This window comes from Macrotis lagotis, chromosome 1 (assembly GCF_037893015.1).
Source record: "Macrotis lagotis isolate mMagLag1 chromosome 1, bilby.v1.9.chrom.fasta, whole genome shotgun sequence".
Lineage (NCBI taxonomy): Eukaryota > Metazoa > Chordata > Mammalia > Peramelemorphia > Peramelidae > Macrotis > Macrotis lagotis.
The window spans coordinates 332,487,996-332,509,818 of NC_133658.1; the positions used below are offsets into that span (position 1 = coordinate 332,487,996).

Sequence of the window (21,823 nt, forward strand, 5' to 3'; positions counted from 1 at the left end):
TCAGCACTTAAAAGTCCCATCATCACCTTCTGCCCCTCCTGGACAGGCGGACTGTGGGTAGCCGGAAGAGGAAGCTGGCAGCCAAAGCATACACATCCCTAGGGGCGAAGCGACGGGCAGCAGAGCCTGGTGGGCGCTGCACCTCAGACAGCAGTGCCGAAGGGGGCTCGGGCCCTGAGAGACCCGATGATGGCATTGATAGCCACACTTTTGAGAGCATCAGTGAGGACGATTCATCCCTTTCCCACCTCAAGTCCTCCATCACCAACTACTTTGGTGCAGCTGGGCGGCTGGCATGTGGTGAAAAGTACCAGGTCCTTGCTCGAAGGGTGACCCCTGAAGGGAAGGTTCAGTACCTGGTGGAATGGGAGGGGACTACCCCATATTGACCCAGTGTTGAAAATATGGAGGGGGAAGAGCAAGAAGACAGTCTTTAAAGAATCTTGTGAACCAAAGGAGAGAAGAGGGAAGTCTACCCCAGGGGCCTACTAAGCTCTTGGGCCTCTCTCTATCCCCAGGGGTTTCCAGGGAATTTGGAATAAGTAGTGAAGCTCAGCTGTAGAATTCCAAGTCTTTTTGCCAGGCTAAGAAGCTCCTATGATGTTTGACTGAGCTCCTAGATAGGACTGACTTCTCTCTTCTCACATTCTCTCCCTTTTGTGTTTTTTTTAAAAAAAAATTTCTGCCTTTCCGTGTTTTTTGTTTCCTTTCCTAGTTCCATTTTACTCTTTCTTGAGGTCTGTTCATTTTTCTCTATGAATCTTTGTCTCTTTCCCTATGTGTTTTACCATTCTAGGTGTTTCTTTCTATACCTTGATAGAAGTCTTTTTTCCTTTACTTTTCTGGTCGTCTTCTTCCCACCACTCCACCCTTCCCCAAGCTATATTATTTTCATACAGAGGGCAGCTGCTTCAGGCCCTTCTCTGACCTGACCTTGGGTGAGATATTCTCATGGCATCAGAGTATCTTTAGTATACTAGGGAATTCAGGTTGGGAGGAGGGAAATCTGGACTCTATGGAGTCTGAAGGAGACCTTGTTGTAGCTCCCTCATTTCCCCACCCAGTGTGAATGTGGTAGGATATAGATAGGTAGGAGAAAGATATCAATACAACCTCATATTGCCCAACTTGTAGGATAGGAACTCTTCTATTGGATGAGAGACCTGCACCCCACCCCACACCCAGATGAACAACAGAAAGGGTCAATTTTTCCATTATATTTATTTCTTACCTTTATGGAATGGTATTAAGAATCTCCATCTTCTCCCCAAACTTTGCTGTGAGTCTGAGATAGAAATCACTTCATCACCAAGGGCTTTCTGTGTGGGAGCCCTGGATCAGGGGAAGGAGAGAAAACAAGAATTTGACCCAAGGCAGTGCCCCCAACCCAGCTTCTTCCCTTCCTGGGATCCTAAGACACACATTAGAATTCTCCTTTCCTGGGGGTAGTCACATAGGTTCCTTAAGCACAGCCTTTCCTGGGAACAGTCTGTTTAGTCAGCTCCTGGAACAGGAAGAACTGAGGTGGAGGTGGATATAGGATGTATATGTCTTTAGAGTTAGGGATGCTATAATGAGGATTGTGGGACTTCAGATCTCAAAGAAACCTCATAAGGCAATTAGTTCAACTTCACTTTTTTCTAGATAAGAAAATGGAGTGGTGATGTAAAGGGAAGAGCATTAGACTTCGGAGTTCAAGGATCTAAAAGAATGCTGACTCTGGGATCAGAGGACCTGGATTCAAATCCTGCCTCTGTGATCTTGGATGAGAAACCTAATTTTTCTTGACCTCAGTTTCCTCAGTGGTAAAGTAAGACTGGAAGACCTCTTGGGTTTTCTTCCAGTTTTTAGCTATATGATACAGGTTTGAATCCTGTTTCTATTATATCCCAGGTGACTTTGGGCAAGTCACTAAATCTCTCTGAGCCTTAATTTTCCTTCTCTTGTAAATTGAAGAGGTTGGCCTCAATGACCTTTCTCTTCCATTTCTAAATCTTCTGCTAAGTGACTTGCCCAAAGTCATAAAAATAATAAATATCAGAGCTGGAATTTAAACCCAGGTCTTCTGACTTCAAAGGCAGTATGTTCTCCACACTCTACAGCCTTCTGTATTGATTGTATATTTGTGTATTTAACCCTACCACTGATCTGTCAATAGATGCCAAACTAACAACCTAAAAGTGGTAGTAGGGATGGCTACACTTCCATCTAGAGGAGGTATCCCTCTCTCCTGAAACTTTGACAATCATTTGTACAGGAAGCCCAGTGCTTGGCACTGTCCCCATCCTCTTAAGAGGAGAGCTGAGGAGATGGGGGGACAGGGATTGAGGGTGGAAAATAAGTTAATCTTCTCAGACTGAGAAGTGCTATCTTGATAAGCAACAGCAACCACAAAAGGAAAGTCGTAACCAAGCTGGAGGCTCCCTTTATACCCCCTTCTCCATACTTCTCCCTAGAAGAGGAATCACCCATATTGGAAGAAAATGGGAACTTCCTGTTATTGCTGCTTTTGTGAATAATCAAAACCATCTCTCAGAGAAGGGAAAACAGATGCACATAGTTCTTCATAGGGTAGAATGCTCACAGCTCTACCAAATGCTGTTTGGGGAAGTTGGAGGTGGAGATGGGTGGCAGGACTTGAAGCACTTATGTAGACTTAGGTCTCTAAATGGGGCTGACTCTGGAAAACTCAAAGATCAGGGATGGGGTGAAGGACAGCAATTACAAGTGGCCAAACTGGTGTTTGAGTAGGTCTTAAGATATTTCCAATATTTTACCTTGCTGGACCCCAAGCCTTAAACCCTGTCCTCATGCCTTATAAAGAACATCTCTGGTCCCAGGGAGGGACTTAAATTGAAACTTAAAAACCTCAGAACTGACCAGTGCCTTTCAGATTGAATTCCTCACTCTACTCATCCCAACAGAAAAAAAAAGTGCTAACTTTTCACTGACTCCCATTCAACCAGAAAAGTTGTGTTCCGTGAGTAACCGTGACTTGAGGCCTTGGTGAGTTTCCACTCAGATACTGCTAGGCGGTCTCTCTAGGCCCCAAGAAACTAGCCATGGAGTAAAGGCCTCTCCCCTTGACTCAGCAGACCCATGAATAGCATTTACAAATTAAAGCAAATGTCTGTTCAAGCTGACCCCAGATCCAGCCTTGCACCAAACTAATGAAGCCTGGGTGAAGGAGCAGGGAGTTCAGTAGGGTTGTTTAGAAGTTCTGTTGTAGATCTCAGGTGGGAGGTGGTGGTGATAAATGGGCTTCCTGGGTCCTTGGATCTACCCAAGAATGACACACCTCTGAGCTGAGTCCTGTCCTGTCACTGAGGACACTGGCCATGCCAGCACCTTAGGACAAATAACCCTTTAAAGATACTGCCTACTTAATCGTTGACTGTGGATGCCTTGGAGTTGTGAGAATAAAGGGACAGCTAAAAATATGGGAAATAATGGTATCTGTCCCTAACTGTTCACAATCCAGTCAATTTCCTGGCAATCCCAAGAGCCATGTGATCTGGGGAGAAAACTGAGCACCTCTCCCAGATCTCTTTCCATGCTTTGGGCACTTTGGGTCCCCTAAACTCGTCACATGAGGGTGGTTGAGAATCTCTTCACTAAGGGACTCTACTCAAAAGGCAGGTGTATTTCCCACCCCTGGGAGTCTCTTGGTCCCTGTCTGGACACTCTGAAGTTTCCTTAGTTCTTTATAGGGGCTGGATCCAACTTTGGCATTCTCATTGGACTCCTGAGGGTATTCAACATTAGTTGTAATAGTTTCTGTAACTACTCTGTTGTGCACCTTTTAAAAAGATTTATGATTCTAAGTTGCTGCTTTTAATAACCAACATTTTATATTAAAGTTGTAATTAATGTTTGATGTACAATTAAAAATCTTGCCTTGTAAAAATCACCTGTTTTTTCCCACATCGGTCTTTAGGCAAGGGATTCCCTTGCTGAAGGAGATGCCAAAAAGGCAAAATAAAGTGACTGACTTATTGCTTGCCCTATCCCCAGACTGAGGAACACTTAACCCAAAGTTCTCAACTCCATCACCAATAACACTTCCCATTTCTCTTAATTGTTCATGATTTGCGAAGAGCTATCCTAGTAAACCTATGAAACAGGCCATATAAGTTGCCCCCGTTTTGAAGTTGAGAAAACAGACCAGAGAATAAAGTAAATGACAAAGGTCAGTTGGTGTCAAAGATGAAGCAAACTCTCGTCTGGCTTGAAGTCCAGTATGAGTAAGTCTGGTTTTTGCCTTTTTTTTCCTTTCCTTATCTCTCCCTCTTCCCTACCCCATGCCCCCAGAATGTTATTATGTTAGTATTTACATATGTGCAGTGAGTATCTAGCAGATAACCTGACCTGGTGGGAAGTGTTTTCATGGTCTTTGACTATCCCAAGAAAATGTGGAGTCAGAACAATGGGAGTCATAATGGAACAAATACCAGCTTTAGATTAAGAAAACTGGTTCAAATCCCAACCTTGGACAATCCAATCTTACCTCTTTGGACCTTGGTTTCCTCATTTGTAAAATAAGTGGATTGAAAGTTCTCTAAAGTTGTTTTCCATCTTTAGAACCTACAATCTGTTAACTCACCCCAATCAACCTCTTTCTTAAATGTGCTACACTATCATCTTTGGGCTATCTGCTCAGGTCCAGAGAATAATGAGATTCAAGATCAGAGTTAGAGTTGGAAGGGACCTCATAGGTCATATAATTCAATCATCTTTTGTCAGTGAAGAAACAGGTCTAGGGTGGTAGGTGACTTGCCCATTGATAATATGAAGCAAAGATGGGATTGGAACCCTGGTCCTCTAATTCTAGAATCAGTCCTTTCCCCATTGAACCATCTTTCCTTCCAATGATAGTCTCCCATTATCTTTTCTCATTAGCCCCTCCTCACTCAGCATTCTATCCTAACACAAAGAGTCTGTCAGTGAAATACCAAGAAAAGGAAGTAAAGCACAATGCTGAGCCCTATGGATTCAAAGGAGGAATAAAGAATAATAAAGTGGTAAAAAAAACAAAGGTGCTTGATCTAGCAAATGAGGATTAATATATATGGACCACTTTAAATAAAATTTTAAAATGCAGCACATATACAAGACAGGTTCTTAACTATTGAACTAGAGCACAAGTATGCTTTAAAATTCTGACTTGTAATAAGGGCAAGAATATGGTGGACTATCATGATCAAGGAAGCTTTTTGTTTTATTTTTCAAGGCAATGGGGTTAAGTGGCTTGCCCAAAGCCACACAGCTAGGTAATTATTAAGTGTCTGAGGTCAGATTTGAACCCAAGTACTCCTGACTCCAGGGCTGGTGCTCTATCCACTGTGCCACCTAGCTGCCTCCCTCAAGGAAGCTTTCCTAAATGAGGTGGTACTTGAGCTGGACTTTGAATGATAGGTAATATTTAGATAAGAGATGACAACCCCCAACAGGAGATGTAGACAAGACGTTAAATGTTTACATAGAAAGTATCAAGGAGAAAGGAGGGGAGGCAATCAGGAGTAGCAAAAATAGTGTAAAAGACTGTACCTAAATGTGCTTCCCCAAGAATGTACAATTCTCTCAATAGGATCTCTTTCTCTTGGGTCCCTGGGCTTCAGATATTTTACTTCTTCCCTCCTTCTTCTCTTTGTCTCTCCTTCCTTCTTTTCCCTTTCCTCCTTCCTCCCACAGAATTTATGTTTCTGATATTTCATATTAAGCCATCTGCCCATGTCTAGGCCAAAAAGAACAAGGGCAGGATTCCTCAGAAGTTTACATCAGTTGTGAATTTTGACATTAAGCTACTCTCATCTAATATCCTAGTTTTAGGGAAGAAGGAAAAGGACTTCCTTTTATTTTTTTAATCTTAATTTCCAAATATCTTCTTCTCATCCCACATACACCCAATGAGCTATCAAAATAAAAAGATTGTGTGGGAGAGGGAGAGGAAAGCAGTTTGCCAAAACTAACCAACAGATCAATAAAGTCTGAAATTGTAATATTTCATACTCATGGTTCACCCTTGCCAAGAAAAAAAAGGAGAGAAGTGCATTAAAAAAAAAATCTCTTATTCCAGGCCAGGTTTGAAAATCATAACAATATAAGTTTAAGTCTCAATTTTGATGTCAATGTATTATTTTCCTGGTTCTGTTTATTTTACTGTTGTAGTTCATATCAGCCTTCCCATTCTTACTCCTTCATTCATTGTTTCTTATAGTAGAATAATATTCCATTGCATGCATTAGCATGCATGCATCTGTGGTTAACGAGCATCTACTTTGTTTCAATTTCTTTTCTAGGGAGTTTATTTTTTTTGTAAATAATATTTTAGTTTTTCCAATCACATGTAAAAATAACTTTCAAAATTTATTTTTTAAATATGATTTTAAGTTTCAAATTTTTCTCCTTTCCTCCCTCACCAAGATAGCAAGAATTTTACATAGGCCATACACATGCAATCATATAAACATAGTTCAATCATATAAACATATTTCCATATTAGTCATGTTGTGAAAGAAGAAACAAACAGAACAAAAGGAAAAAACTAAAAAAAAACAACAACAAAGGTGTAAATAGTATGCTTTGATCTACATTCAGATTCTATAGGGTTTTTTTTCTGGATGTGGGTATCGTTTTCCAATATGAGTCTTTTGGAATTGTCTTGGATCATCGTATTGCTTAGAAGAACTAAGTCATTCATACATAATCATCGTGATGTTGCAGTTGCTGTGTTCAGTGTTTTCCTCACTTCACTCATCAGTTCATGTAAGTCTTTCCAGACCTTTCTGAAATCTGTCTGCTCATCATTTCTTATAGCACAATAGCCATGCCCCAACTGATGGTCATTCCTAGGGAGAAAATTTCTTAAGAGTTTCTTTTCATTATAAACATGCTCTTTTGATTCTTGAGATGCAATTTGTGACTACTTTCTCCTCCAGATGCCAAGTCAAAAAATCCCCAGGCTCCAGATTTCTCTGTATAGCTACACATAACTACATTGATGCATACACACAAATAAGAGAAATGTGTATGATTTTAGTCTTTTTTAAAATCTTGGGTCATCTCTCACTGAGGAGATCTTTGCATAAAACATAGCTATTTTTTTAAAACCAGAAACTTCTCTTCATAATTTTCTTTCATGCTTCAACTTAAAGAAGTTTCAAGGCACTTTAGAGATAAACACATATGCAAAATAAATCCCTACTATAATATATCTAATAAATGATCATTCAATCCCCTTCTTGAAAAACTCTTGAGATAGCCCATTCTACTTTTGCATAGCTCTCATTGTTGGGAAGATCTTCCTAACATTAAGCCAAAATTCGACCTGAACATAAATAGGAAAATTCAGGAGAGGAATTTGTTTGAAAATCCTTGATCTATACCCAAATACTTTCCATAATACTTCTATAGTTAGATTACTGAATTTCCTCAAGATTGTATTGCTACTTAATGAACAAGGCCTCTCATGCTACCTTTTGCCTATTTTTTTCTTCTTGATAAGATATACCCATCCAGAGTCATGTTCTAGTCAAAGGTCTCATCCTTTTAAGTTACTGTTATCAGCGAGAAGTGGTTCTATCCTTTCTTTGATCTTCTTGCTGCAAAATCCCTCTAAAGTCATTTTGTATCTTTAATCATCTCCATCTTCAGCTCATTCTGAGTTTTAATCTTCTTAATACTCTTCTTACTGGACTATTTTATTACTTTAACATACCACAGAGTCTTATTTTTAAAAACTTATTTTTATTTCATGTTTTCTTTTTTTGGGTATCTCTAGCTTTCAAAGATCAGAAAGGGCCCTTTCTTAAGAACTTCAAAAAATTTATACTGAACTGAATTTATATTAAATATTTATATTGAACTGATTTTCCCCTTCTAGTCTTGAAGGCTAAATGATGAAACTGTTAGCAGGCTTTCGTCAAATCTTCCTACTGGCTATAGAAATCTCTATTTGGAGTGATCTCATTATTAGCTTGTTTCTATTTTCATCATTCATCTTTTAAAGCATCTATTAATATAATCATTAGTACACAATTACCCTTAAGATAAAAAGATTTTTCAAAATAGGCACAAAAAATTCCCATTTTAAATTCAAAATGAGTTGGACTTAGTTGACATTCAGTTTTGTCAAATAATTTGTCAATCTACTTTTTGTCCTTTTTTAAATTAGTGCTGTAGAAGCTCTGTGTTGATGCGAATCAGATTTGATATTTAATGCTTCTCATTAATTATACTATTTGGCTCATGCCCCCCTCCCTGGATTTCTCTGGATACATTAGGATATGACATTTTGCTGTTTCCCAGTGAGTAAGTAGTCAAAAGATATGCACAGACAGTTCTCAGGAAGTACAAACTATAAGCAACCATTTGAAATATTGCTCCAAATCACAACTGGTAAGAGAAATGCAAATCAGAATAACTCTGGAGTTTCAACAATCAGAATTACACTTTTTAAAAGTGACTAAAATATCCATATCACCTCATGATTAACATAACAAAATATTCATAGTAGCATTTTCAGTTCAAAGAGGTAGAAATAAAGTAGATTCTCATTAATTTGGGAATAGTTAACAAAGTGAATCAAATGAATATGTGAAAATGATGGCGAAGACTTCAGAGAAATGTGAGAAGACACACAAACTGATTCAGATTAAAGTAGAACCAGAGAGATAATATACACAATAGCAAGGGAAATGGAAAGGAGGAAAAAAGCAAATTCTGTGCTGTGTAATTATATGATCTAAGTTTGACCCTAGAGAAGAAATAAGAAAAAGTTAGATTTTTGATAAAAAAAAAAAGAATGTGGTTCATGCTTAAGTCTCTATAATTAAAAGGAGAGGGAGGGAAACCCTCAGTTCCTTTGCAAGTTTTTAGGCTATCAAGCCAGTGAATTTAGAATAGGTTTTATCTAGCCCAACAGAAAACAAAAAGACTTGCATCTAACCCAGTTAAATACACCAGATTGCTCTCATGCCCACCCTCCAAAGAGGAAAGCAGTAGGAGTTGTTAGTGAGTCAAGTATCATACTCCCGCCATGGATATTTATAGTACTGCCCTAGGATAAAAAATGTTTGACCTGGGGAAAAAATGTACAAAGCAGTATGTATATAAAATACATGTATATCTGTGTATATAACACATGGATATGTATTTATAGACATATAAGCATACACACACATACACATATATGTTGATCAGGAGAATCCACTATTATTTCCCTAAACAATTTGAGATCATAGGGAATGGCCTTTTTTGTATGAAGACTTCTGAAGGGCGCATCCAGTAATGTCTTCCTGAGATTACAAAGAAAACTCCTTTGATTGATACTTTGGTAACTTGGACTACTTCTAAGCTGATTGGCATTTGAAAGTTGGAGCATAGATTTTTTTTTTAACAATTTTGATTTTTTTATTTTGAACTATTATTAATTTATAATTTCTTTTGAAAGTTTTTTTTTTATTTTCACTATTTTTTGCTCGGTCATTTTTCAGTCATGTCTGAAATTTTCTCGGCAGATATTAGAGTGGTTTTCCATTTCCTTCATCAGCTCATTTTACAGATGAGGAAACTGAGGCCAACAAGGTTAAGTGACTTGCCCGGGATCACATAGTTAATAAGTATTGGAGGTCAGATTTGAATTCAGAAAGACAGAGGAGAGCAAAGAAAGACAGAGGAGAGCAAAGGAATCCAGCCCTCCCTTGGCAGTTAAAAATAAATAATTTAGTTGGTATGTAGACACACATACACATACGTTTATGTACAAATATATATTCTATCTTGTGAAGAATGAGTGAACGTACTTCAGACTTCCTCTTTACCTTTTCCATAAGAGTGAGATTAAGGGAAAATTTTTTTCCCCTCTTCTCCCCAAGTACAGAAAAAGCATATGAGAAGCTACATATGTTTATACATAGCCTAAGAGGGAGTATTTGAGTTCCTGAAACTCAAATCTCACAAATACAAGAATGGATATTTTAAAATTTTTAAGTAACAATTTACCTTATAGCCAAGGAGTAGAGATTTCTTAAGGGGTACTAGCTTTTAAAATTTCCTTCAAGGTAACCCCATATTCTAGAATTTCTGAACAATTAGGGTATTTAGAGGGACATTTCCTGATATCACATATTCTTTAGAGAAAGAATAAAAATATCCACATAGTTCCTGCGTAATTTGCAAATTGAGGAAAAAAATCATTCTGCAAATTTCACTAGAAGAGGATCATTTATTCAATAGCCCCCAAAGTCCATTTATTTTCTGAGAGCAGTCTGAATAACAGGGTAGTTTTCTATGAATCCTATAAGGACTGAATGGTTGTGGGAGAAATTCCACTGCAATATCAGGCTACTACACTCACAGTCAATTAGCATTTGTTAAATGCCTACTATGTGCCAGACACTATACTAAACTGCAGACAGGAAGAAAAGCAAAAGAGTTAATTGCTGCTCTCAAGGAACTCACATTCTAATGGAAGTTCATTTCCCTTAGTGCTGGACAGATATATATTTCTGCATCTCTACATGAGCTCATAGAACAACTTTTTTAGCTTTCCCTTTTTCTGCGAAACTAAATAAAAGCTGTCCAGTTCCAAATATGCATTTACCCAATATGTAGATCATCTTTCTGCCAAATCTCCAAATCCTCCAGTTCTCATTTTGGGTTCCCTTGTAGTGAGAGATCACTACATCATGAAAGCCCAAGCAATATACATTAACCATTTTCTTGACATGTTACTATATCCTCTCTTTTCCTCCTCTTACTTTCCACTTGCTGGTCTGGGAACAGTACTCAAATTTATTTCTTCTGAAAAAATTACTTCTTCAATACCCTATGATTCCACTCACCATTCCTATGACTTCATCCTTTCCTAGACACCACTGCCCTATATGTGTTGCCTCCCCATGTTATGTCATAACTCCTTGAAGTCAGAAAAATAGTTCACTCACATTTTGTATTTGCATTTACAGAAATTAGCACAAGATCTGATTCATAATGAGTATTCTCCTTGATTCATGTTGCCAGCTTGCTTTTTCTCATACACTTTGTACTTTGTGGTCATGATCCTTAGCAGAAACTTTTATCAATCCTCCATATTCTGGAGTGGAAGGGAAGGAGACCTTCTTTCTCTAGTTATTTTAATAAGAAAAATATCACAAGATCCTGAGCCTTAACAAAATAAACCTTTCCCCCACCCAGAAGACGTGCATATGCAGCAATCTTTTCTACTCAAAAGAGAGCTATACCTGGAACAGCCCTAAAACTCCAAGGTCTCAGTCACCAAGACAGCTCCATGATGTTCGGAAAGTGGGACTTGATAGCTTCACTGCATTTACCTGTTCAGACCACATTCAGCTTATTGCATCATGTCAGAGGGAATGGGGGCAAGAACACCTTAGAAAACCTACAATGAAGATAAATGGAGAGAGAGGTGATAGAATTTATTAAGTATTCATATAATTTACTGCATAGTTTACTAATTGAGGAACAAAATGCCAGACACTGTGGCAAGTGTTGGGAATATAAGTATAAGCAAAAAGACTTTCCTGTACTCAAGGAGCTTACATTCCAAAGGGGGAAGACAACACATAAAAAGGAAACTGAAAAAGGAGAGGGTAAAATGTCCCCACTCAGGGACAAGGTAGAAAAATAATCCAGAGATTGAATGAAGTTAGAAATGAGTATGGCTATCATGGATATTACTTCCAATGGAGATTCTAGGATGAATTCACTAATTGTGGGAAATGGAGGGTTTGCCAGCATTAGATAGCTGATGAGGTCAAAGGAGTCTAGGGAGCTATGGGCTGAGTTCGGTTGGAAAAAACTGAAGAAACTGAAGATGTTTAAAAACCTGGAAAAGACTGGAAACTAGGGCACCTAGGTTCAAGTACTTGAAGAACTATCATGTGCTAAAAGTATTTGATTTATCTTGCTTGACCAAACTAGGAACAGAAAACTTGCTTATCTTTAGAGCTATCTAAAAGTAGAAAAGATTCACTCAGAAACTAGTGGGTTCTATTAGGTCTAAAATTCAAGCAGACCTAAGAAAAAGGAAAAGCAACTATATGAACAACAAAAATTAGAGCAACTATTTTTGTGATGCAAAGAACTGGAAAGTGTTGGGATGCTTATCAATTGAGGAATGACTGAACAAGTTGGTAAATTAATGTGAAGGATTCTATTTCTTTTTTAAATAAATGATGGAGATATTTTCAGAAAAATCTGGAAAGATCAGTCTGAACTAATTTAGGGTAAAGTAAGCAGAACTGGGAGAACAATTTATACAATAGCAACTATAATGTAAAAACAAACAATTCCAGAGGCCTCTTAATAAACCATGCTGCCCACTTCCTGAGAGATGATGAACTCATAGTGTAGACTGAGACATACATATATGCAGAAAAATGCAGAAAGAGAGATTTAGTTTTTCTTTTTCAATTGGGAGGGGGGCTGTGGTGGAAGGGAGAGAAGGCAGATCTTCATAAAAAGTAAATAAAATTTTATTGGGCAAAAACTAGAGGATTCCCCTTTGGTGGAGGTCTCCAAATTGTGGTTGGAGAACTTTCCAGGGATGCTGTAAACTCCTTTACAGGAACAGGTTGGATTAAATGACATCTGATGGCCTTTCAAATGTTGACATTCTGTGTTTCTTTGTGCTATTTCTACTATCTTTTCTGTTATGTTTTAGTGGATCAGGATACAGGTAGAACAGGAGAAGTGTTATTTAACCTTCCACACTCCCACAGCACCAGTCTAGACTATTACAAGCAAAGATGTTGTGGTGCAGATCAGTTTGGGTTAACATTGACCTCACAAGTAGATATATCTGGGATCCAATCATGGACTCTTTGGGCAAAAAACATTTAAAGTAGTTTTTGGACTTTGACAGAGAACTTCTGAGAACCCAAGGACTCTCCACGCTGACTTTTAATCTCCCAGTTTATGGTTCTTAATTTTTTTTCTATAAGACTGCTTTTGTCTAGAGGTTAATTACTATATTTTTAAAATGTGATTGTTTGAACTCTTTGGGTTTAGCATGATCCAGATGAATAGCAACCTAAACAGATAGGTGCAACCAATTAGTGAAATAGCCTTTTTTTCCTCATAGAAATTTACTCCTCATTTTGTGGTTGAAATTATTTAACCTTCTTTAATGATTTGAAATCTCATTCAGACACTAAATTCTTATTAGATTTAAAATAATTACAGAAAGAAAATAAAGTCAAACAAAAGGGAATAAAGAAGACAATATAAAGAAAACTAAAAACTTTGGGAAATTTTTTCTTTTCAAATCTACATGTAAACCATGTGATGAACTAGTTATTTTCAAGCTTGGTTCAAGTAAGGATCAGAGGTAATGAGCTCAATGAGACCTCAGAGGACAAGTGGTCCAATTCCCTCACTTAACAGATGGTGAAATTGAAACCCAACGAGGTTAAGTAATTTGTCTAAGACTATGTAGGAAGAAAGTTACCAGAAGTGATATGTGAACCTGATTTTTCTAACCACAAGTCCTCTCCATGCCCTACTCCTGTTCTTCCAGTCTTCAAAAATATGCCCCCACCCCGGGCACCTTCACCTCCACCCCACCCTCATCCTCCTCTTTCTCCATTCCCTTTTATGTGTCCTTTCACATCCTGAGCCATCTCCAGTTGTCTTAATTCATATCTGAACACTGGACCCAGATGACTCCAGAGGAGAAAGTGAGACTGGTAATTTAGCACAGTCCCCCTCACTCAAATTCATTTACATGTGCTTGTCATGGTATCACCTCCCTGATGTCAAGATATTCTTCAAGAATGAAGGATGGGTGGCACAATGAATAGAGCACCAGCCCTGGAGTCAGGAGGACCTGAGTTCAAATCTGACCTCAGACACTTAATAATTGCCTTGTGACCTTGGACAAGTCACTTAACCCCATTGCCTTAAAATAAATAAATAAATTTTAAAAAAGAATGAAGGTCAAAAACCATCATCTTCCTCCATTAGAATGTAAGCTTCTTGAGAGCAGGGACAGTCTTGGTGCTTGTATTTGCATCTCTAGTACTTTGCACAGGCACATAGTAAGTTCTTAATAAATACTTGTTTCCTACCTCTTTCCAGTCATTTTTCCCCACTGTAATACACACACACACACACACACACACACACACACACACACACAGACATATCTCACATGCATATAAACAATGCATCCAGTGTACAGATTTATTAAGGAAAAAAATTTCTGTTACTCCACATTTATTATTTACTTGCCAAAAAGTACAAAAGTACTACAGATACAAAAAAAAAGCAAAAATAGTCCCTGTCCTCATAGAGCTTACAATCTAATTGGGGAGAAAATATATACACAGCTATGAACAAACATAAATTGAAAACAACCTCAGAAGATAGTAACATTAATGGATTGAAAAAGACTTCTTGCAGACAGAAGATGAGATTGTAACTGGTTCTTGAAAGTAGTCAGGAGGTAGAAATACCTTTCCAGATGGGGGGACAGTCAATGAAAAATAGATGAAGTTGAGAGATGGAGGTGTTTCTACAAGGAACAACAAGGAGAACAGTATTACTGGTTCATAGAGCATATGGAAAGGAGTTAGGTATAAATAGCATGGAGGGAGGATCAAGCTGTCATTTTGGTCTTGATTATATTCAACAATTCCAATGGCTTCCTCTTACCTCTGGGATCAAAAATAAACTCCTCTCTGTTAGTCTAACCAAATTTGATCATTTATTTTCCTGTTGACAGGGTGGAGGGGTGGAGAGTGATAGAAGATGGTCAAGAAGAAAATTCTTGTTGGAAAAAACATGGTAGCCAATTTATATCCAAAGAGTCTTACAGAAAGTAATTTAGGGTTTGAAGGGCCCTGTGGAAATAACAAATTTAAGAAATTACTATTCGAATTTGGACTTTAAAACAGTTATTATTTGAATATTTTACATCAGAAACCATTTATGGATTATGGGCTCTTTTTCTTTCTTTTCTTAGCTGAATAGAAGTCAATACCGCATTTTATGAAATGATGAATATGAAGAATTCAGTGATGCATAAGAAGATGTGAACTGATACAAAATGAAGTGAATAGAACCAGGAAAACAATATATTGCTATGGAAACAGAAAAAAGGAAACAATAGTGTAATGATCTAAATGACTATTTACTGAACAGTATAATGAACTGAATAGAATGATGATCAAGGTTGGCCTCAGAGAAAAGAAAATGTTCCATCCTCCCTTCTTTGAAGAAATGAGGAGACTAAGGAGATAGTGCCTTGCAGATACTGTTAAACTCAGATAATGTGCTTAGTTTTGCTTAATTTTTTTTATTATTTCTGACAAGAGATGATTCTCTGAATGGGAAAAGGGAGCTATATTTGGAAATGAAGATGCTATAAAAATTTAATTATTTAAAGAAATAAGGACAGTCAGATATTTTTCCCACCTTAGACACAGTTGATCTAAATTATATTCGATAAAAGATATAGATTCCATTTTGGTCATTAAAAAAGTCAGTTATAAAAAACATAGGAGACTTTATGAAAATTGCAAATAAATTTTAATTAGAAAGACCAACAGTAAAAATATCAGAAATTACCAATAGAACACAGTCATGACAAAATTTCTTTATGTGAAGTACTTTGTGAATTTTTTCAAAGATTATTCTTCACTATTTATTAAGTTATAGGTTATAATTGTTCTTAACAGAGGGAATTCTCATGATAATGAAATCACAGGTCCTTGCATGATTTTTGCAGAGTCGAAATAGAAGAAGAATTTCTTATAAGGTGAGGTGATATAGATGTTTCTGTTTACAAACGAAATTATGTTTATGGCATCAAGTCCTGGAAGGCTGAAAACTTTTATAAATGAGTTCCATAATCACCTAAAGAAATTCAACAATAATCTACACAGGAAAAATTAAGTGGATAAAGAAAATCTATATTTCAGATTTTGTTTTGAGTAAACCAAAGCCTGTATGTATGAGATAATCTAGTATTTGAACAAAAACTAATCCCAGAATTGAATGGAAGGAAGAGAGTGGACTGAACCACATTTGTTAAAATTTACAATACTTTTCATGTCCCATACTTCTTGACATAAAGGCTCATATTTCTAACATCAAAGTTTTCCTAGGACTGCAGTATCGAGAAGTAGTATGATATACAAAATGAGAGTTGACTTCAGAATCAGGAAGAACTGGGTTCAGTTCTTGCCTCTGGTACATATTGCCTGTGTAAACCCTGACAAATCACTTATTTTCTAAAGACTATGTTGTAGACATTCAGTTTTAATCTATATTCAGCCTATATTGAATTGCTTTCTGTCAGGAGGGAAAGGAGGGAGGGAGGGAGAACAATTATAAAACTCAAAACCTTGCAAAAAAAGAAGATTGGTAAAAATGACCATTGTATGTAGTAGGAAAAGCGAATAAAATATTTATATAAAAAGAAAAAAAAGACTGTTTTGTAGAACAGAGGCTGGCTGGCATTGGTAGGAGTTTCTTCAGTGGAATTTATTTCCCTTTACCAGTGACATCATGTATGCAAGTCCCCCCAAAAAAACCTGCCAAATTATTGCATGTTTGTGATTCATAAAATATCATAGTATCAAAAAAAAATTAAAATTGCCCAAAGGGCAATGAAAAAACATGCTGCATATGACGAGGTTTGGGCCTACTATGAATGAAGAATTACATAAAATAGTGTAAAAGTTGTCATCAGAAAGATGTATAATCCAAAAAGAAGTTGAGTTGATCAAATACCAAGAGCAAAGCATAAGCAATAGTCTGTATGTTCCATTGTCATCTCCACAATTTAAAAGACCTCACAAAGACCTCTCATTAATGAGGCAATCCCCTCCTGTGGCACAGATCATCACCCATTCTTGCCTTCTGTTCTACATATTAATGAGACCACTGGTTCATCAAAATACAATTTTTGAAAGGAAATACAATTAAAGGATTTCTTCCCTAGATTAAAAAAAAGTATACTTAAATTACTCTCAACCTGCCCAAAGTAATCTTGCATATATTTGGAGCAGCACCTGATTTTGTCCCTTCTTTTCCCCTTGCCCCTTTCTAATATTTTTTTTATAGTCTCCCTAGTTTAATTTTCATGGTTTTAGATTGACCTCACTGGAGAAATTATTAAAAGGGTATAACTGACTATGGGGAATTATCAATAAAATATACCTTTTGTTGGACTTTCTTTGTTTCATGATTCAGTTTGCTCCACTTATGGACAACCACTCTGGTACTTCCTGAAATTACTACTCCTCTTTTGCACTCAAATGACACATTTAGTCCAGATGATCCCACTCCAAGCCAAATGGGAATAACGACTGATGGAATTCTTTTTTTTTTTTGGTTTTTGCAAGGTAATGGGGTTAAAGTGACTTGTCTAAGGTCACACAGCTAGGTAATTATTAAAGTTCTGATGCTGGATTTGAACTTAGGGCCAACTGACTCCAAGCCCAGTGTTCTATCCACTGCATGACCTAGCCACCCCGTGATGTAATCCTTTTTGAATCTTAAGTGTACAAAAGACAATAAGGCATATAGTACAAAGGGCACAGAATTTGGGATTAGAAGATTGAATTTGAGTTCCAACACTAACTTTAAATTTGTGTGACTTTGACCACATTGCTCCACCACTCTAATGGTAAAGTTTCCTCATCTGTAAAATAAGGTAGTTGGTCTAGTTTATCTTTAAGATCTTCTCCATTCCCAAATCAATGATTCTTTAAGGGCTAACATTTGATTGGTTGTGATAACTATATTCTTACTGGCTTGTTTGTAAAGTGATTGTAATAACCTGCCCTCATTTGAGAGGCCTCATTAGTAATGCTTCCCTGGGATAAAAATGTTTTGGAATGCAGAAGAAGACTGATTTACAGTTGAATGGTAAGTTTTACTGGCCCATGCTATCAGAAAATGTATAAAACCCTGCATTTTCAACTAGCCCCTAGGGTTTCTGTATTTTAAACATTGGACATATATTTTGGACATATTCCAAAACTAAGCTCTGAGACCAAAGAAGAATTTCTGCTGGCTGGCTGAGGACTCCAAATCAAACTATAAGACTAAATACTGTGTCTGCCAGGTATCCCATCAAGGGTTCCATTACTACATAAAGTGGACTGATTTTCATCAGAAGCAGAAAGGAACCAATGCTAACTTTGGACAAAGCATATATATATATATATATATATATATATATATATATATATATATATATTCCTGTCAAGATCCTTATCAATAAAGAACTTTGATCAACTGAGTAATAAATGGGAATTCTTACTTGACTAAAACTGGAATCTGAAATAAAACTCTTTTAAAAAAAATATTTATATAGGCAAACCTCAGAAATATTGTGGGTTCAATTCCAGTTACCACAATAAAGCAACTACAGCAATAAAAGCAAATCATGAATTTTTTTGTTTTCCCAGGGCATATAACAGGTATGTTTGCATTGTACTATAGTATATTAAATGAGCAATAGTATTATGTCTAAAAAATGAGCATACTTTCAGTAAAAATATCTTATTGCTAAAAAATGTTAACCATCATCTAAGCCTTTTGAGAGTCATGAATTTTTTGCTAATGGAGGATTTTGCCTTGATAATGATGACTACTCACTGAACAGTGAAGTAGTTGTTGATAGAGTGACTGTGGCAATTACTTAAACAAAAACAACAATGAAGTTTACTGCATTGAATGACTCTTCCTTTCATTTGAACACATAGAGGTCCTTCCAAGGTTATTAATTGATCTAATTTCAATATTTTTGCTTCTCAGGGAGTAGGAGGCCTAAGGTCAAGGAAAGAGAGACAGGGAATACAACATTTATCTATTATTTATCTATTAAGTTCACAGTCTTATTTGGCATGGTTTGTAGCACTTCAAAATAATTTACATAATATAAAGATCATTGATCACAGATCTCTATAACAAATATAATAATAATAATAATAATAATAATGAAATTTGAAATATGAGAATTTCCAGAATGTGATATAGAAACATGATGTGAACACATGCTTTTGGAAATATTGTGCTAAAAGAGTTGCTCATTGCAGGGCTGTATAAATCTTCACATTGTAAAAATATAAAACAAAACCACAGTATCTTCAAAGTATACTAAAGTGAAGTGCAATAAGACAATGTATGTCTGTATTTATTTTGGTAAATATTTCCCCAAAATTATAACAATTTTTAAAAATTCTTTCCCTCTCTCACCTCTCTCCCCATCTTGTGAAGTCAAGAAAACTAGTTTTCATTATATCTGTAAATTCATGCAAAATATGTTTCTATATCAACCAGGTTGAAAAAGAAAACACAAATAAAACAACAAAAATAAAGAAAGTGGGAAAATATGCTTCAGTAGGCATTTAGAGTTCATTAGTTCTCTCTCTGGAGGTAGATAGCATTTTTTATCATAGGTCCTTTGAAATTATAGTGGTGATAAATGAAGATTTTTGCTTGGAATTGTCTTGGATCATAACATTGATCAGAGAAACCATTTTCCATAATTAATCATCCTTACAATATTGCTATTACAGAATATAATTCTGTACTGTATTTTCCTTTTCTGTCATGTTATCCGATATAAGAAGTGTGAGGTGGATTTAGGGAGCTGTTAACATTAGGTTGTTTTAGTTATTTACTACTGTGTATTATGTATCTGATCTACTCCATTGATCCACCACTCTATTTCTTAGTACCATATTGTTTTGATGATCAATGCTTTATAATATAGTGAGAAATCTGGAACTGGTAGACTGTCTTTCTTAATATTTTTAATTGATTCTAATTAATTTTAATTGAATCTCTTCATTTTCTTGACCTTTTCCAGATGAATTTTGTTATAATTTTTTGTAGTTCCATAAAACAGTTTTTGGTAGTTTCATTGGTATGATACTGAATTAATAAGTTAACTTAGTGTTGTCATTTTTATTATACTGACTTGGCTTACATATGAACAATTCATAGTTCTCTATTTATATATGAATTTATTTGTGTGAAAAGTATTTTGTAATTGTGTTCATATAGTTTCTGAGTTTGTCTTGGCAGGTAGATGCCCAAGTATTTGATATTATCTACTTTATTTATATTTTATTTATATTTATATTATCTATTTTATATTATCTACTTTTTATCTACTTCCTGTTGGGTTTTGCTAGTGCAAAAGTAATGCTAATGAGTTCTGTGAGTTTACCTTACATCCTGCAATTTTTCTGAAGTTGTTAATTTTTTCAACTAGGTTTTTGGTCGATTATTATCTGCAAAGAGTGATAGCTGTGTTTCCTCATTGTCTATTTATTCTTTCAAATTCTTTTTTCTTGTCTTATTACCATAACTATAATTTATAGTATAGTATTGAATGATGGTGGTGATAATGAACATCCTTCCTTCACTCATGATATTAATGGGAAGGCTTCAAGCTTACCCCCATTACAAGGTAATGCTTGCTGATGGTTTTAGATAGACATTACTTGCAATTTTAAGAAAGACTATTAATTCTTAGCTTTCAAGTGGCTTTATAGATATAGGTGTTGCATTTTATCAAAGGTTTTTTTCTGCACCTTTCAAAATAAGCATGTGATTTTTGTTGTTATTAATTTGTTTGTAGCTAGTTCTCCTAATATTGAACTAGCCCTGCATTCTTGGTGTAAATTCTATCTGGTCATAATATATAATCATTGAAACCTATTACTCTAATCTTCTTGATATTTTATTTAAAATTTTTGCATTGATGTCCATTAAGGAAATTGCTCTATAGTTTTCTTTCTCTGTTTTTGTTCTCTCTAATTTAGGTATCAAAGTCATATTACTGTCATAAATGAGCAAGGGAAATTGAGATTTCCCATTAGTATTATTTGTTGCATTTACTGCAAATTTTACAATTTCATCCTATAATTTATTTAACATAGGTAATTTAAGAATTTGGATTCTAGGGGCAGCTAGGGGACACAGTGGATACAGCACTGGCCTTGGAGTCAGGAGGACCTGAGTTCAAATCTTATCTCAGGCACATAATAATTACCTAGATGTGTGACCTTAGGCAAGTCACTTAACCCTACTGCCTTGTTAAAAAAAAAGAATTTGGATGTTATCCTGTTTGGTGCATATAGGTTTAGTATTGCTTTTATTTCATTGTTTTGGTTCCTTTTAACAAGCTACAGTTTTTCTGTTCATCTCTTTTAATTATGACTATTTTAATTTTTGCTTTATCTGAGACCATTATTTCTATCACTGACTTTTTTTATTTCAGTTGAAGCATAATAGATTCTGTTCCAACCCCAGATTTAATTGTCTATCTCTGTTTCAAGTGTTTCTTGATAACAAAGTATTTTTGAATTCTGGTTTCTAATTTATTTTACTATCCATTTCCATTTTATGAGTAGTTCCTCCCATTTAAATTCACACTTATGATTGCTGACTGTGCATTTCCCTTCATCCTGTTTACTTTCATTTATTATTCTTTCTCTTTTATACTGATCCTCCTCTAAAATCTGTTTTGCTTCTGACCACCACCACCTTCTTTTATCTGCCTTCTCTTTTATCAACTCTCCCCTCTTTCTTTCCCTTCCCCCCCATTTCCTGTTGAGTAAGGTAGATGTCTATTACCAATTAAGTAAGAGTATCCTCTAAGCCAATTTAGATATGAGTGAAGTTCAAACATTGCATGCTCCCCCATTTCCCTCTCTCCATTGTAAAAGCTCTTCCTTGTGTTTCTCTTTTATATGAGATAATTTTCCCTATTGTTCTTTTCCAGAAGCATTCTTCTTTTTCACTCATCCATTTTTTTACATCATTCCAACATAAT

The 21,823-nt window shown here is 36.0% G+C and overlaps 2 protein-coding genes across 12 annotated transcripts in view; one reads left to right on the forward strand and one right to left on the reverse strand.

Annotated features, from left to right (window-relative positions):
• Positions 1–21,823, forward strand: part of PHF19 (PHD finger protein 19) — a 71,338-nt gene that overhangs the window by 28,696 nt on the left and 20,819 nt on the right. For 2 of the 4 annotated variants that reach the window (XM_074211702.1, XM_074211703.1), the window contains exon 15: positions 47–14,959. The exons of 1 other annotated variant lie outside the window; for it this stretch is intronic. In XM_074211702.1, the coding sequence (XP_074067803.1) occupies positions 47–389 (343 nt within the window). In that variant the 3' untranslated portion in view covers positions 390–14,959. Of the gene's footprint in view, positions 1–46; positions 14,960–14,986; positions 18,120–21,823 lie in introns of those variants that run through there. One more of the 4 variants, XM_074211705.1, reaches the window with a different exon arrangement.
• Positions 1–21,823, reverse strand: part of LOC141505673 (protein CutA homolog) — a 77,708-nt gene that overhangs the window by 25,469 nt on the left and 30,416 nt on the right. The window contains exons 6-7 of one of the 8 annotated variants that reach the window (XR_012473660.1): positions 11,244–11,401; positions 1,241–6,848 (exon numbers count right to left, since the gene is read on the reverse strand). Coding sequence is in view for 4 of the 8 variants with exons in the window: in XM_074211709.1 (XP_074067810.1) it covers positions 1,232–1,332 (101 nt within the window). In the remaining 4 variants the exon portion in view is untranslated. The other 7 variants (XR_012473662.1, XR_012473661.1, XR_012473663.1 and 4 more) reach the window with 7 other exon arrangements.